At 43.2% G+C, this 16,711-nt stretch overlaps 1 protein-coding gene across 1 annotated transcript in view; it reads right to left on the bottom strand.

Annotated features, from left to right (window-relative positions):
• The window catches only part of PPM1J (protein phosphatase, Mg2+/Mn2+ dependent 1J), a 40,310-nt gene extending 24,350 nt beyond the window's left edge, over positions 1-15,960 (bottom strand). Inside the window, exons 1-3 of the mRNA XM_089518567.1 lie at positions 15,608-15,960; positions 3,792-3,918; positions 1,646-1,969 (exon numbers count right to left, since the gene is read on the bottom strand). Coding sequence (XP_089374693.1) covers positions 1,646-1,969; positions 3,792-3,918; positions 15,608-15,960 — 804 coding nt within the window. The remainder of the gene's footprint in view (positions 1-1,645; positions 1,970-3,791; positions 3,919-15,607) is intronic.
• Positions 15,961-16,711: the final 751 nt, after the last annotated feature.

The following is a 16,711-nucleotide window of genomic DNA, read 5'->3' as shown; positions in this document are numbered from 1 at the left end:
AGCTCTGCAGAGAGAAAGAGAGAGAGACTGGCCCAAGGTCACTCTGTGAGTTTTTCTGACACTGGGAACTTTCACTGGACTTCCCAAGTCCTAGGCCATGACCCTGACCATTACATCACACTGGCTCTCAAACTGTTTTTTAGTGTGTAGGTTTTAATGTAGTTTATTGCCTGCTTATCCAGAAATACCGAAACTCTGACCTCACAGGGCATAGCTACAGAAGGGGACAGTCAACCAAAGCAGACTCATGAGCTGCAGCTAGGTAAGCAAATACCCTGCCAGACCAAAATAGTCATGAGAAGCCATGTCAGCATCTTGGCTGCAAAAGGAAGTGAATGCACATTCCAGATGGAAGATAGCCAGGCAGGATCGGAACACATTCTGGTCTTTGTGCTCTTTCCAGCTTGCACTTCATTTCATGCCTGTCATTGTAGGGGCTGTGCATATTCAAATGTCCTTTTTCATTCTTTGTCCTAAATGATGGGACATCAAAGATGGGCATCAAACTATCCTTACCTGATTTAAACTTGTGAGATGCACTGGTTAAGAGTGAACAACTTATCCGAGGTCACTTGGCTTGTTTCAATGTCAAATAAGAGTGTTATTGCTGTTATTATTAAATGGTTTTTTTAAAACAAACAAACAAACAAACAAACAAACAAACAAACAAACAAACCCTTATATCCCCTGTATGAAATAAAGCTGCCTATTATATTAGTATAAATAATGATAATTATTATATTCCAACAATACACAATAAGTTATGGAAGGACTTGTTATCACGGTTACCCTTCTCAATATGTAGGTTGCAATAGGTAGAGAATTTTTTACATATGCACACATTTTAGTGTTGTTACAATTTTGTTATTCCTTTTATGAATTTGATTATATTTTATTGTAGATTTTATGTCCTGTAATCCATTATTTTTTATGTATGTGTCATTTTAGAACTATGTAATATTATGGTTTAAGTTTATTTAATTTAAAAAATTATCCTTATCAGATTTAAACCTGTGCAATACACTAGGTTATGTGAAATTACTTATCAAAAACTACTAGGCCAGTTTCAAAGTCAAGGATAGATTTATTTTTAATACCCTTGGTGTCCCATGTACAAACCCAGCCTTTTAGCTCTCTGTATGATGCTGGATTACAACTTCTATCATCCTCCAGATAGCATGGCCAATGTTTGGAACAGCTGTAAACTAGAATGTAGCAACATCTGAAGGGACACAGGTTGTCTCCCCAATCTAGCCACTGCTTTCCACTTCTCAATTGGGATCAGCCAACTGACTGTTTCAACTGCAATGTGCCTTTTTAAACCAAGATAGCATGATTCTATCTTGGGCGGGTTAAAAGAATAGACAAAGGGATGAGTGAATCGGAGAAGAATTATTGGTGGCTGGAAAATGGGGTCAGAAGAGAACAGGAATTGGGGCAGCCAGGATGTGGAGGACTATCTGCATAGAAGGGCTCTAGTCCAGAGGCCCACGGGAGTCAAGTAACCAATGAGAAAGTCCAGTGAGTGTCTACCCTCCACATAAGAAGAGAAAGGCCAGGAAAATGATTTGGGAGTCTCAGTAGTCCTATTACAACATCCCTCTTACAAGCATCTCCCCTTTTCACATTTCCTTAATTCACTTACCATCTGCTTGAATGCATTTTCAATGGCTCCCACTACCAAACTCTCATGGGAAACCACCTTTTCCATATGAAAGCGTGGCAAAGCATTATTTGGGACTTCAGCATATTCTTCTGCCAGAGGAGCCTTGTTTGTTTCTGCTACAAATGTCCTGGAACCATCCTGCAGGCAGATTGGAGGGGCGGACGGGTCTTGTAAGATGTCTACCAAATCCTGGAGTTGGTCCCGGATGTGAAAGTGAAGCAGCTTGGAGGCCATGATTGCAGCTCCACTTCCAGCATGTCCATCAAACAAGCCCCAGTAATAAAAGCACAGGCCTTTGCTGACCTGAAGGGAATAATAATAATAATAATAATAATAATAATAATAATAATAATAGAAAAATAATTACTCTAGAAATGAGGCCAAGCAGTCAGATATGAGGGTTGAAAGGGCAAAGAGATGGAACAACTATGCTGCTGTATAATTCTGCAAGCTTTGCAGCTCAAGGTTGGAACAGTGTTCAACTTCTGTACAAGAGATCAATTTAAGCCCCCTGTGTAAATACGTATACATGGTACAGGAGTGAATGTCATTCCTTGCCTGCCAGCCCAGTGACTTGACAGTGGAGACAGAGAAAATGAAGCAAACACAATATCTAAGAGTTCATACATCTGTGGGTGTATCCACGTGCAGAAATAAAGTAGCTGGACACCACTTTAACTGCCATGATTGTATCCCACAGAATTCTGGAAGCTGCATGTGATCGTCTCCCAGATACTCCTTTTTCTTGGAAGCAGAGACCAATGGTGACTTTACTGTCACAGGGGTCAGTGAATCCACTCCAGGTTTTATGTAAACTTTACAGTATCTGAAAATAGGGTTCATCAAACTGGACAGCTCCTTAAAGTGTGGATTAAAACCTGGAGTGGATTTACTGACATCTGACATGGGAGTCAAGATGCCACTGTTTTGGAGACAGAACTGTGTATGGGTGCCAAGCAGCCTGTCCTGATTCCTTAGACTGGCTTGCTGCTTTCAGTGATGTGGAAAGTACTATCCCATTGTCAATATTGAATTAAAAGTAAACTGGCATTCCAGTCAACTTCTGTATGTGAAATGTAGGAGTGGCTTCTATCTCATCCTTTGCCTCAGGCAGTAAATGGCATGGGAAGAGAAGGGTCAGAGGACAGATGGGAATGCCAGGAACATGTATCCTTGAGGTTGATGATATATCCCTAGGTTTCTTTGGCTAAAAATGGAAACCAACATTAGATGCCATGGTAACTAAGAAAAACAGATTTCCTTTTAAAAACAACAACAACAATATAGCAGTTTCTAGTTCAAATACTACAAATTAAAGAACTGGCTTGCTGCAAAAGATTTGATCTGCTTCTACTAAATAGGCGAAGAGTAGTGAGATGGCAGAGCTCTGCTGCCTCTTTGAGTTTGGAATATATTCAGTCATTGCCTCAGAGACTCCATATGGTTTACATCCATCCTAGCAGCCCAACAGGCTCACTTTGTATTCTTTTTTAAAATGCAATCTGTGTTGATTCCTGTGATAATGGCAAATGGAAAGAATTTGTGTAACTCACTGCCAGTTCTATGCATATAAAGCCTTCCTTTCCATACAACTACAGGACCACAGTAGAGCTTTGAAAAGTTACTTTTTGAATGACATCTCTCAGAATTCATCTAGCTAGCATGACCAGAGGCCATGCTGGCTAGAGGACTCTGAGAACCGTAGTCCCCCAAAGTAACATTTCCAAATTCTGCCCTAGAGATGGTAAAATGGTGTGGGCAATCCCCCTCCAGATCCTCGTGGGCCACAGCCCCTCATAGCAAGTCCAAATACCCTCATTTTCTCCTACAGTCCCTCTCAAAATGCTCATGGGAAGTAACATTGTTCCACTCTGAAAGGGAGTGCAGAGGAAAACTGGTTTATCTGAGGTAAGTACAAAGTTCTGTGGTACTAGTGGGGATAGGGTGGAGTATTTTCATATGTCTAAGACTTAGAAGATGTGCCAAGCTGAGACCCATAAAGCAGCTAATATCTTTCATGAAGATACAATGGCAATGAGTTGCTAGGGCCTGGAACTACTTTCCCATCCCAAATAGTAGAGAAAGTACTGTTATCAGAAGAAGCTAAGGTTGTCACATTGCTCACCTCTTCTGGGTCTCCAGAAACTTCCTTGGGAACTGGGTTAGTTCTCAGCCTGCGTCTCTTTTCTACAAACACAGCTTCACAGCAAGCTTGGTCTTCATTGTGCTGGCTTTTGCCAGCATTTATCACCCTGAACAGGAAAGAGAGATAAAGAAAGCAGAATAAGATGGGCTTAAGGGCAAAGTGTTTTATTTGTTCAGTGCCTTTGTCTGACTGTATACTCCCTTGCACAAAGAACAAGCTAAGCTGAAGGCAAATGAAATGATCTCCGAAAAATAAAATATGATCTGAAGATGCTTCCATGGGGAAGGATCCTACCACAAACAATCAAGGAGGCATAGTGCACATATTTCAAATTTTCCTAAGAGATTCTTAAGGGTAAAGTAAAAAAAAAAGAGGATGGAAGAAACATTGACAAAACATGGTAGGGCTGCAAATGGAAGACAACATACTCTAGGTATTATATGAATGTTCATTAATGACAGAGCATGATTGCACAGTCAAATCTGATCTGAAAGCACTCACAAAGGGGATCTTTGCATGAGAAGAAGCTCAATGCATTTTGTTATCTCAGACTGTTTCCACAGGAACAAGCTACTTCATATTGCCTAAGAACTGCCCCTGCTCTGGTGTGTTTGTAAGAGATTTTCCATGGTAAGAAAAATAATGGAACAATCAGTGGAAAAACAAGGGAGGGCTACAACTATAGGTTAATGACATCCCACAAAATTCAATACATAGGTCAGGGGAAGGGTTTGAAAAAAGCCTCATATGGAACCCAAAGAAGCTTCTATTTTACAATTGCTGTGCCCTAAATAAAGGCATTTTACAAGGGGCCTAGCAGTTGCTATCATCTTTCTAATTCTCCTATGTACTCTCACTGCTTTTCTTATCTTTTTTCTTTCTTTCCATGGAACAATCTACTGAGGAAGGAAAGATGGAATAGCTACCCGATGCCTTTTGAGGTAGAACTTAAAAACTGTCAGTTTGGATCCACTTTTCTATCTCTTTCAAGCTACCTTCAAATATAGCTCTATCTCTGGTGACAGTATACTAGCTTATCAGCTCCCTGTAGCAAACTGTTGCTTTAGAACTTTGTTCAAATCCTTTATCTTTGCTGAAAAAATACTGAAAGAGGACTCCATCAAGAATGTGACTACTAGCAGTCAACGGTTCCCACAATAGAGAACTGAATGAGTAACATGAACCAGAAGTTCTGTTTTGCCTAAGATAAATAGTTTCTTTTTGGTTCATTTTTGCTCCTTTTGGCTATAAAAATTGAGTAACATTCATATTAGTCAGAAAAATCAACTCTGTGGGAAGAAGTTGTAGAGATGTAAAGCAGGAAGCACTGGACAATTCTGTTTGTAGAGCAAAAATGGTTTGTCATTAAAGTATGGCTGGAAAAGACCTCACAGGAATTTTAAAATTTACTCTGAGACAAACCTTCCCAAAGCTAAGCAGCTGGGAAATGCCTCATGTGACTCTGAAGTAATAAGGTATTTTTAAAAAGCATAAGGAAACCAAGAGTACCCATTTTTTTCCAAATTACAAAAATGCAGTTGTACACAGAGGGGAAGGAACAAACATTTATTTCCTTATACGTCAAGGAAGTAGTTAGAAAAGGTCCAGGTAGTCAAAACTCAGTACTCATTAGCTTTGGAAAAGTTGATGCCTTGGGATCATACAAATTCTGTTTCAGTGAAATTAGAAGCAAGCCAATGCCTTCTCCTCCTGCAAATGGGGAAGTATTGCAAAATATACTATTAGAAACCAAAAACATATTTCAGATATTACTGCAAAGAGCCCAGTGAGCAATCCTGACCTGTAGGTTAAATCTTCAATCTCAACTAACCCTGCAGGGGTGAAAATTTTTCAACCTTCCACCCTTGTTTTAAAAATGCAGAAAGTTGCATTATACTGAAGAGCCTTCAGCCATCTACACCAGTATTGCTAAGTCTGACAGGCAACAATGACTATTCAAGGCTTCAGGCAGGATTCCTTCCTAGTCCCACCTGAAGAGCCCTCATATTCAGTGGTGTCACTATGCTTGGTGTCACCTTGCTGATGGTGGCTGCAAGTGGGGAGGCATTTATCTGCCCCTTGAGCAGCATCCCCCTAGTGCTTTCCAGCCAGGTTCATGAGATACCCTCCTTGCTTGCAGTCACTGTCAACAACTGGGAGGACATCTGTCCATCCCCTGTGCCACATCTCACGCACACATATCACCACATATCCCAGTCCCAGCCATGCTCAGGGGATGGAGAGATGGCCTCCCACTCATAGGTGATGACTGCAAGAGAGGAGTGCATCTCTCCATCCAATAATTCTTGTTGGAAGGTTTAGGGTGAATGCTGCTCCTCACTTGCAGTCACTAAGTGGGAGAGCTTCTCACTCTCTTGACTGGAAAGTCTGCTGAAGGCTGGGATGCAGCTCAGGGAGCAGAAAGACCTCTTTCCTGGCTTGTTTGCTGACAGTGACTGAGAGTGAGGAGGGCTTCCTCTGAGCTGCAAATCATGCATAGCCCCCATGCCTTCCAGTCAGGCTCAGGGGGCAGAGAGATGCTCTTTGTTTGCAGTCAGTCGGCATGTGGGAGGACATCTCTCCATCCCTTGAGCAGCATCCCATCCCCCTACAACTACCAGCCAGACTCAGGAGGCAGAGAGTCCCTCTCCTCACTCACAGTCAGCAAGCAGGAAAGCATCTCTCTGCCCACTAAGCATTTTGGGGAGCAGTGGTGTCACCTCACTTTGGCTGTCACCTCATGCAGCCTCCCCCGCTCCCCTGTGATGCTTCTGTTTGTATTCCTTGGAGCTCTCCATGTGAACAGTTTACAGTGGTCCCCCGGGTTACGAAATTAATTCGTTCCGCTGCCCTTTTCGTAACCCGGAAGACTTTCGCAAGCCGAATTGCCATAGGCGCTAATAGCGAAAGCCGCTTTTTGGTGCGAAATAGCGCCGAAAAGCACCAAAAGTTTTTTCGTAACCCGAAAAAACTTTCGTAACGCGGAACAGTTTTTTTAAATTATTTTTTTTCGTAACCCGGGAATTTCGTAAGGCGGTGCTTTCGTATCCCGGGGTACCACTGTACTTTGACTTGACATTACAAGAAAAGAATAGCTCTCTTCATAAACTTTAGTTATATATCACTGAGGCCCCTTGACCCTCCAGATAACTGCATCACTTGCCAGCCCCACTTCAATGGTTTGGAGAAATATTCTGGACTTCTACTGGAAGCCCCCCAGAGTTCTAGTTACAAGGAGAGCAAAGTGAGGACATTGTTTCCTTCAAACAAGAAATCTGCTCCCAATTAAATTTTCCTTCAGTTTTCAAATTTCTAGCATTCTAGAGAGTGAAACTTGAAAATCATTTATACCTAAAACTTATATTTGCCATGGTCTCTTTCCCATATTTTTGCAACTGTTTTATTCCTGCAGAAATGTAGAACTTTTCCATTTAACTTTATTAATATTCATACTATTTGTTTTGGCATAGTTCCCCAATTTATTAAAATACAGTTGTCCCTCCATTTGCACAGCCCTGGAATTTGTGCCCTCACTTATGTGTGAGTGACAAACAGAAAGGGGACATAATGGGACCCGTGCCCATGGTGCCCACCTGTCCGTACCCATGGGCATGCACTTCCATTCAAGCCTATGGGGTTTGAATATCGGCGAGTTTCCATTTTTTCCAGGGTGTGTGTGTGTCCAGAACAGATCCCCTATGAAAACGGAGGGCCAACTGTAATTTTAGATCTTGGTTTAGTCTTTGGAGGTACTAGTCTGCAAACCTGATTGCCATCCCCTCTATTCCTATGTCTAAGTCATTCATAAAGATGTTGAACAAATCTCTGACCAGGATAGAACCCAGTGGCATTCTATGTGTCACTTCTGTCCAGAATAATGAGGAACCACTAGTGAAAACTCATTAGGTATAGTCAGTCTACCAGTTATGTATTGTAGCATTACAAATGCCACTTGGGGAAAAAAATGCTGGAAAAGTGGACAGAGAGTAAAGCTTTTCTTCATCTCAGAATACTAAGATGTCATCAATTAAAGTTGAATAGTAGGAGATTTTGTTTTGACAAAAGAGTACTTTTTCACACAGTACATAGTTGCACAATTCAGTACCATAAGATACAAAGATGACAATAACCTGGAAGGCTATAAAATGGACAGATTCATGGAGGAATTTGTGTGTACAACTCTTATTATGAAGATATGACTCTCCCTTTCTCTCTCTCTTGTACCAATGTGTCAATTTACCATTTGCTGAGGAGCATGAATATGTAGGTGTTTGTGCAGTCATATTTTGCTCATGGGTTTCCCATGAGCAAGAAGACTGCTGTGTGAACAAAATATTGGACTAGATAGGCTTTTGGTCTGATTCAGCATGGTTCCTCTTGTATTTTTAAATACCAGCTAGTTAATGTGGCTGATTCTATACATATACACTCAAGAGTTAAATCTGCTAAGTCATGTTTCCTGTTCTATTTGCTGCAATTCGAATCTGCATTCCAGGTGCTACTGGTGTTTGCAACTTCAGCACTTCTGCATTCAATACGGACTGAACAAGACAAAATAAGTCATGATGGATAGAAAATTACTGACTAAAAATTATAAGGTGAATTATGAAAAAAGGGGCCAGTGGGGACTTCTCCTACTGTTTCCATGCTAAAAACTGCACTGAAAAATGTCTCTTGCTCCTCCTTTTCAGGCCAAAGGTGTACGCTTGAAAATCCAAATGGTTTTTATGACTGCAGAGAATGGATTTTTCTGCCACAGGATGTGCTCAGCTGTCTTACCTCTTTGTAATATGAATGATAAAGATTTACATAACTTTAAATGAAGACATTGAAATACTTAAAAATATTCCATGCTTTGGCTCAGTCATAAATCCAAATGAAGACTGCAGTTAAGAAAACAGTAGACTAGGGCTTGAAAAGGCAGCTATGAAGGATTCTACACAAGATTCTTAAGTGTAATGGTATATTGTTGAATATCAAAGTAAGGATTACCCATGCCATCATATTTCCAGTATCTATGCATGTTTGTGAAAGCTGGACTGAAGAAAGCTGATATGAAGAAAATCAACTCATTTCAAGAAAGCTCTGTGGATACCGTGGACTGTCAAAAGGACAAATAAATGGGCAGGAAAGGAAACTAAGCCTGGACTCTTCCTAGAAGTGAAACTGAGACTGCCATACATATAATGAGAGGACATGACATGTTAGAAAAGACAATAGTATTTGGTAAGATAGAAGGCAGTAGAAAAAGAGAAAGACCCCAGTATATTTTGGTTGGCCCAATAAAGGTATTACTGTTTGGTGGATTTTGGATGTTATCGGATTTCCCATTACAGGTAGATACTCAACCAAGTGAGCCACATCCCTGCGCCTACAGGAGCTGAACAGAATCCTGGTGACAGTGGATCTTCAGCTCTTTCATTCACAGAGTCACCATAAGGTGAAGTCAACTTGACAGCAATTAGAGCTACCAAAAGAGTGACTCAAACAAATGGATCAGACAGTTGATCTCCTGTTCCTTTAGGCAGGAAATCTAATTTAAAATCTTACAAGTACTGTACACACATTCATTTTAAGTACTCAGTTCAAAGAGTGATAAAGCTATACCTGGCAGAATGAGTGGGAGAGAATGTAGTTTTGTTCCATCACCTGCTAGTGGAACTGGAATCGGATACAGATGACAGTGAAAGACAAAGGGTTAAGGACCCTTTCATAATGCATTGTTTCCAACCCAGCCAGTTCCTCCTCCACCTGTTGTTTTAAAAAATCCCAAACAAACAAACAAACAAACAAACAAACAAAGCAAAACAGAACCCCCAAACCACAGGTATACACACCAAAGGAAGCCACACCTAATGGGCATATTTAAAAGTCACAGCTTGTTGGTTCTTCCATATCCACACTTAAAAAGGGGAAGTACCTGATATTGCAAACAGTTATGTCTATTTGTTTGCCATAGAATTGCAAATACATGCACAATTCTTTATTTAGAGTCAAATAAACAGATCTTAGTAAAGTTGCTTTCTTAGACAACAGCATTAAGAACTGCCTAGCTAGCATAACTAATGGCTCAAAGAAGACTGGTGTTGTTGCAGTCAAAAAGTAAAATCAAATGATTCCATTCTGAACACTTGGAGGTGCAGTTACACTGTAGAAATAATGCAGTTTGACACCATTTTTACTGCCATGGTTCCATCCTACAGAATCCTGGAATTTGCGATTTTGTGAGGCACCAGCACTCCTTGGCAGAGAAGACTAAAGACCTTATAAAACTACAAATCCCAGGATTCCATATGATGGAGCTACAACACTTAAAGTGGTGTCACAGCTGCATTATTTCTACAGTGTAGATGGACCACTGGAAGCAGCTTCAATTCAATCTCTAAGTATGCCTGGAGCTATAGCTGAGGACTGAACTACAGCACATACCTACTTGCATGGGACAAACTTATGAGACTGATTTCCAAGTGAAACTTTAGTTTCCCCACTGAACTCCGTGGCACTTATTTTCATTTCATAAACATTGACTAGATTAGACTGGACAGAAGCAAGCTACAGTTTTGCAACATGATTTTTCAAAAAGTAACTGCTTTAAGAGTGCAATTGGGAGAAATGGGCAATGTGTCCCTCTCCTCAAATAAATGTCCCTAAAGGGAAAAGAAAAATCAAATCAGCAAAACAACTCCCCTCCCCAGATAATTATATTTAGAACATGTATCATTATCTCAGGTCTGAGCCTTAGTAACCTTCTTACAAGAAGAGCTTTCTTGACAAACAGAGGCAAACTAAGGTCACAGCAAGTTGTAAGACCACCTTAAGAAAAGTGGAACAATCAATTTGCTGGAAACTGAAACTAGTGTTATTATATGTGAAATGAATGTAACAATACTGGAAATCGGTAGTAGCTCTGTTTAATGCCATGGCTGTGTTTTGCAATATGAAACAAGATACCAAAGGAGCAAAAACAAAAAATAGACTTTTAAAAATAAAAACAGTCTCAGTGAAAACAATCATTTTTCTCTAGAAAGATTCCTCTGCCTGCAGCAGCTAGATGGCAGTTCCTCTATTTTCCTTACCAGGAACAGCTTCACTTTCTGAATTTCTATCCACTGAGTAGGTGTTTTTTAAAAAAGTAGAACTTATCAGAATACAAAATTAGATATTTATCCACCCATGCATGGCGCAACATTAGCTAAACACAAAACCTTTTTTTGTTTGTTGGTTATTTTTATATCTTTGGGATATTTTTTCCCCCAAGATTTTCTCTTGTCTGCAGAAGCAAGAAAGCTATTTGGGTGTACATGGGAGAAATAGTGGAGTAAAATGGAGGTGCCATAAATGTACCAAGTCCTTTATATGTGTGTGTTTTGTGTTTATGGGGGAGGTGGTATTTAGACTGGGACTGTGGCATACAGCTTTCACCCTTTCTCCCATGTTGCATTTAACGCCAGATCTGGTTTGGATCTGTGCAGAGAAAAATGGATTTGCTCACTTTTTTTTGTACTTAGCACTTTTATGAGATCCATGTATCCATCTCTCTGTCGATGTTTAGCAAAGTCTGTGAATTGGCAGGCCATCCTTGCACAAGGGCCATGATAACAGTTCTGTCTTTTGTTGTAATATATTATTAGCAATAAGATTACAGGTCCAATCTACATGTATTGATAAAGGTGGGATTGGTTAAGAAAGGCAAATATGGTTGTCTTTGCACTGCACATTTTATAGCAAGTGGATATCATTTTAATTGCCATGGTTCCATGGTAGTTTTGTGAGGTACGAAAATTCTCTGCTGTAGTTCAAAGAAGCAGACTAGATGTCCCCAGCAGAAATTCCAAGCCTTTCAGTCAAATTATACATCTCAGTTCTCTGGAAAATTAAACTATGGGCAAGTAAAGTGTGTTTGTTTGTTTGTTTCATTTATACGCCACTTTTCTCCTGGAAAAGAACCTAAGGCAGCTCACAGATAAAATCAGTTAAAAACTTTACAATAAAAATTGAAAAACAATTTTAAAAAAGTTCCTACCCCCAAAACATTCATAAAGAAAATTCTGTCGAGATTATTTGGTGATATCATTTTCCTTCCCACCAAACTAACAGAGTTGACTCAGACCCTCCAATTGTTCTGATACACTGAATACAAGTGGCCAAAACAGTTTGATAACTAGCCCTGTAGTCTGAAGGATTCTAGGATTCACAGTCCCAAAAAAGTATTTTTGCCCCAAGGGTAATGAGGCTCTCTCTTTTTGGCTTCAATGCAATGCACAGTTCCTAAGACTACTGGAAGGACTCACTTCCATAGGCAACTAGAATATTGAGAAGACTTCAGTGTGTGTCTTTCCATGACTTATCCAAGGGAACAGGAATAAGAGACACACAAAAAAGATCCCCCCATGACTAGTTTAGGATCAGCTGTCAAGCTGCAACTAAATAACATACTTTGACACCACTCCAACTGTCATGGCTCAATGCTATGGAATTCAGGGAATTATAGTTTATTGTGACACCAGAACTCTCTGACAGAGAAAGCTAAATGTTTCACAATTCCGAGAATTCCATGCATTGAGTCATGGCAGTTAAAGTGGTGTCAAACTGGATTATATCTGCAGTGCAGATGCAACCTCAATCATGCAATTCCCCTCTTGGCACCACTCCATCTGTGCTCACAAAACATCTCAAGGTGAGTGAGAGGATATCTGTGAAATCTCATTGGCTTCCCTTGCGGTACCTCTCCACCCTGACAGTATGGGCCCAGTATCCTCCCATGGGAAAAGAGAGCAAGAGACAGAGCAGGGCAGGCTGGATAAAAATCAATTCATCTGAGAAGTGGTGCTGGAGAAGAGTGCTGAGGATAGCATGGACAATCAAAAAGACAAACCAGTGGGTCCTTTAACAAATAAAGCCAGACGTCTCCCTGGGAGCCAAGATGACAAAACTGAGGCTGTCGTACTTTGACCGCATTGTGAGAAGGCATGATTCATTAGAAAAGACAATAATGCTAGGAAATGTTAAAGGTAGTAGAAAGAGGCAGTCTGCATGCCAGATGAATAGATTCAATTAGGGAGGTCACCGATCTGCAATCTACAAGACCTGAGCAGAGCAGTGGAGGACAAGGGGTCTTGGAGATGGCTCATCCATGGAGTCATCATGAATCAAGGTCAACTTAAGGGCAGCTAACAACAAGAGCAGCCAGCACAGCTTGTGAAAGAATTACTAGCAGTGCAGTTGTGTGAAGACCTACACAAAGGAGGATGAGGACTGGAACAGCTGGTCATCAGGACCACTGGGAAGGGACTGCATGTGTAAACCTGCTACCTACAACACCCCCCCCCCCCCATGCTACCCTCAGTTGTCACAACTGTATCTTTCAGCCCTATTTAAAGGCAGATGAGAGGTTCCATTTGTTTTATTCAAACACAGAGAGGAATAGAATGCAAAGGCTAGAGTCATCTACTTTGTGGCTGCCTATGCAAAGGAGTCTTGTAGCACCTTGGAGATTAACTGCACAAAATAGAATTCAAAGATATAGCCGTGTTAGTCTGCAGAATCATTTAGTCTCAATGGTGCTACAAGATCTCTCTACATACTGAAAGAAAGAAGCATGAGCTTTTGCAGATTTGGGTCAACTTCCTCCCAATGCATTTGAATAGTTTTCCAGAGTAACTCCGCCATGCCTTTGAGTTCAAGCTACTAATAGTTAATCTCAAAGGTGCTACAATTCAGTATATGCAAAGGGATCTTGTAGCACCTTGGAGACTAAATGAAAGAAAGAAGCTGGGAGCATGAGCTTTCCTAGACTTGAGTCTACTTCCTCAGATGTATGCACGAAGAATTATAGCAGAACATGAAGAGTTTTTACAATTGGCATAAATCACTTAGCATAGACATTAATGAGATTCAATTAGGAGAAATCTGAATGTTTCTGCAGGATGGTGTTGATAAAGGTTTGCGGCAAAATATCTTAAAACAGCAAGTGGCAGCTTTAGGCACAATAATCAAACCAAAAGGTGAGCCATTGTCTTCACATTTCCCCATTAAAAGATTCTTATAGGGTATAACTTTAAAAGTGCCTCCAAATTTCCACAAGTTTCCAATGTGGAACTTGAATCTGGTACTGCACAGACTGACAGTGTCCCCATTTGAGCCAATTACGGAGGCTTTGTTGAGAATACTGACTTACTAAAGTGGGTTTTGGTGGCCATTACTTCCATCAGAAGGGTGTTGGGGTGCTCAGCATTATCAGTGAATGCAAAAGTGTGCACATGGGATTCTAAAAAAGTTAACTTTGGGCCAGAACAGACAGGACAAAATAAAGCTGCTTTGGGTCACTTTGGAGGTATGCTGTTTAAATGATGCATGTGTCCTAAGAGGCCAGATTCTACACCAAAGCTGCACTCCAGTCCTTAGGACTGGATTATGGCTTTGGTGCAGCTTCCAGCCTCTTAGGACACATACATCATTTAAACAGCATACCTCCAAAGTGACCTGAAGCAGCTTTATTTTGGCCTGTCTGTTTGGGCTCATTGATTCTAGATCCCACATTTGTACCAAACGTGCTCAAGAACACTCTTTCTCATACTGCACCCCTGAGAAGGATGGAAAGTGAGAAAGCCGGTGTGTCATAGTGGTGAGAGTGATTTAGGTCCTAGTTTTAGGGCAGTGATTCCCAAACTTTGGCTCTCCAGGTTTTTGGACTTCAACTATCAGAAGCCCCAGCCAGTTTGGTCAACAGTCAAGAATTCTGGGTGGTGAAGTCCAAAACATCTGGAGGACCAAAGTTTGGGAACCACTGTTCTAGGGGAAAGATAGATAGAAGACCAATAAATAACAGAGGGAAAGTACTGGAGAAGGCATCCTCCTTTTCCAGGACATGTCTTCATTTCAACCTTTTCTTTCCAGGAGGAATTCCCTTTTGAGCCTGACTGAAAAGCACAGGTTTATATTCTTAGGAGTGTTTATTTTTGAGCCTTTCCTTTGGTCACCTGCAACCCTTTTACCTGGAAGGTCCTCTCTTTTGTGGTGCTTGGTCCTCCTGGGGGGTGAGGAGGCCGTGGGGTCACCCTGCCTGAGCGTTGGACTAAAGGCTCTGGAGACCAGGGTTTGATTCCCAACTCGGCCATGAACTAAGACCAGAGACATAGGACTAACATCTTCAACTTCTTTCTCCTGTTTGCCTGAGGAAGAAGCCAGTGTGACTTGGAAAGCTTGCCCATGCCATTCTGCATTTGGGATGACCCAAGAAAGGTCTCATTCTTTGGATGTTGTTGGGGCCTCATTCCCACTTACAGAAAAAGTGGTTTTCACTCCGAATCAATGGATTGCTTTGACAGCGGAGGGCAGTTCCCACTCCATTGGCCCCAGTCGCATTTTCCTCCTGTAAAACAACCCACTTGTGGTTCACATTCACGACTGAGTTGGTTCACAATGGAGCTGCACCTGCTGCCCAAAGCGCCCCTTTCAATGGCTCCTGATCCACCTCTGCTTGACACCTGCCTGGCACTGATTTAGCCAAAGGAGGCGGCTTCGCTGGGTCTGGCCCGGGGGCCCCTCCCTGAGCCGCTTCAGGGAATGGATTCAAGGGGGAGCCAGGTCCTTGGAAGCGGGTCAAACCCGTCTGAGATCCGGCTTAGAAGGGAATGAGGCCTGGGCTTTGCTCTCTGGCCAACAGGTGTCGAGGGGGCCCCCAAAGCTCTGGCTCTGGGGGGAGGAGGGAGAGCCCCTGGGAGAGAGAGGCAAAGGCCGGCCCACCCCTCCCTCCCTCCCTGCCTCCCTCCCTCCGGAAGGGCCCGGGCTCCTACTCGGCGTAGCCGGTGCTCCAGGGAAGGCGTCGCCGGCTCTCTCGGGGGCTCTGGACGGCTCTCCCCGCGCGGTCCTCCGCCTGAAGCAGCTCCGCCGCCGTCAGCTGCAGGAAGGCCGGCCGGGAGAAGCTCCCTCCGCGCGGAGCAGCAGCAGCAGGAGGAGGAGGAGGCAGGGGCTCCTGGCCGCAGGAGGAAGAAGAAGAAGAAGAAGAAGAGGCTCCGGCAGTGGAGGCAGCCAGGGGCCCAGGGGCCGCCAGAGGAGGGGGGTCTGCTGCCAAGGGCTCCGGGGGCCCCCCTCCGCCTCCCAGCCCCCCCAGCAGCTGCCCCATGGCCGAGCGCACCCGCCCCAGCATGCTGCTCCCTCCTTCCCTCCCTCGGCCGCCGCCTCCAGGGAAGCCCGCCGCCGCCCAGCCCCTGTCGCCCGCCTCCTCCGCCTCCTCTGCCTCCTCCTCCCCCGGAGAGCAGAGAGAGAGAGAGAGAGCATCCTCCTCCTCCCCCGCGAAGGAGGGAAGAAGGGGCCGTCCAGGGCAGCAGGGGAAAGGCCTGCAAGCCCCTGCTGGGGGGGGGGGTCTCCCCCTGCGAAGCAAGAGCGGGCCCCGAAACACGGAGGGCGTCCAGGGAAAAGGGGGGCCTGGCTGACTGACTGACAAACCTCGGGGAGGGGGGGCAGCTGTCCTCCATGAAAAGGACATGGAGGGGGGAAAGGAGGGCCCTCCCGGCAAAGGAGGAGGAGGAGGAGGACTGGCATCTCAAAATGGAGGGCGCTCAGGGGGAAAAGGGGGACCTGACTGACTCAGATCCCCGGGTGAGCAGATAAAGGAGGACATTCAGGGGGAAAAGGAGGGCATGGCTAACTAAAAACACTGAGTGACCTGATGTCCTCTTCATCACAAAGAAAGACCAGGCCCTGCAAAAAGAGAGAACGTTCCGGAAAAATGGAAGACCTGACCAAAGAAGGACTAAAAAGACCAGTTTGTTGCGATCCGGTTGAAAAAGTAATGGAATCGGGCTTGGGTTTGCTCTCTGGCCAAGAGGTGACCGGATGCCCCCTAAGCACAAAGGAGGAGCAGGCACCAGGAAATGGAGGGCATTCAGGGCAGGAAC

The sequence above is a fragment of the Sceloporus occidentalis genome, unplaced genomic scaffold (genome assembly GCF_023333645.1).
Source record: "Sceloporus occidentalis isolate IW3139 unplaced genomic scaffold, rSceOcc1.0.p SCAF_3, whole genome shotgun sequence".
NCBI classification, from domain to species: domain Eukaryota; kingdom Metazoa; phylum Chordata; class Lepidosauria; order Squamata; family Phrynosomatidae; genus Sceloporus; species Sceloporus occidentalis.
The sequence above is the reverse complement of the archived record's forward strand: the minus strand, read 5'-3'. Positions and strand labels throughout refer to the sequence as shown.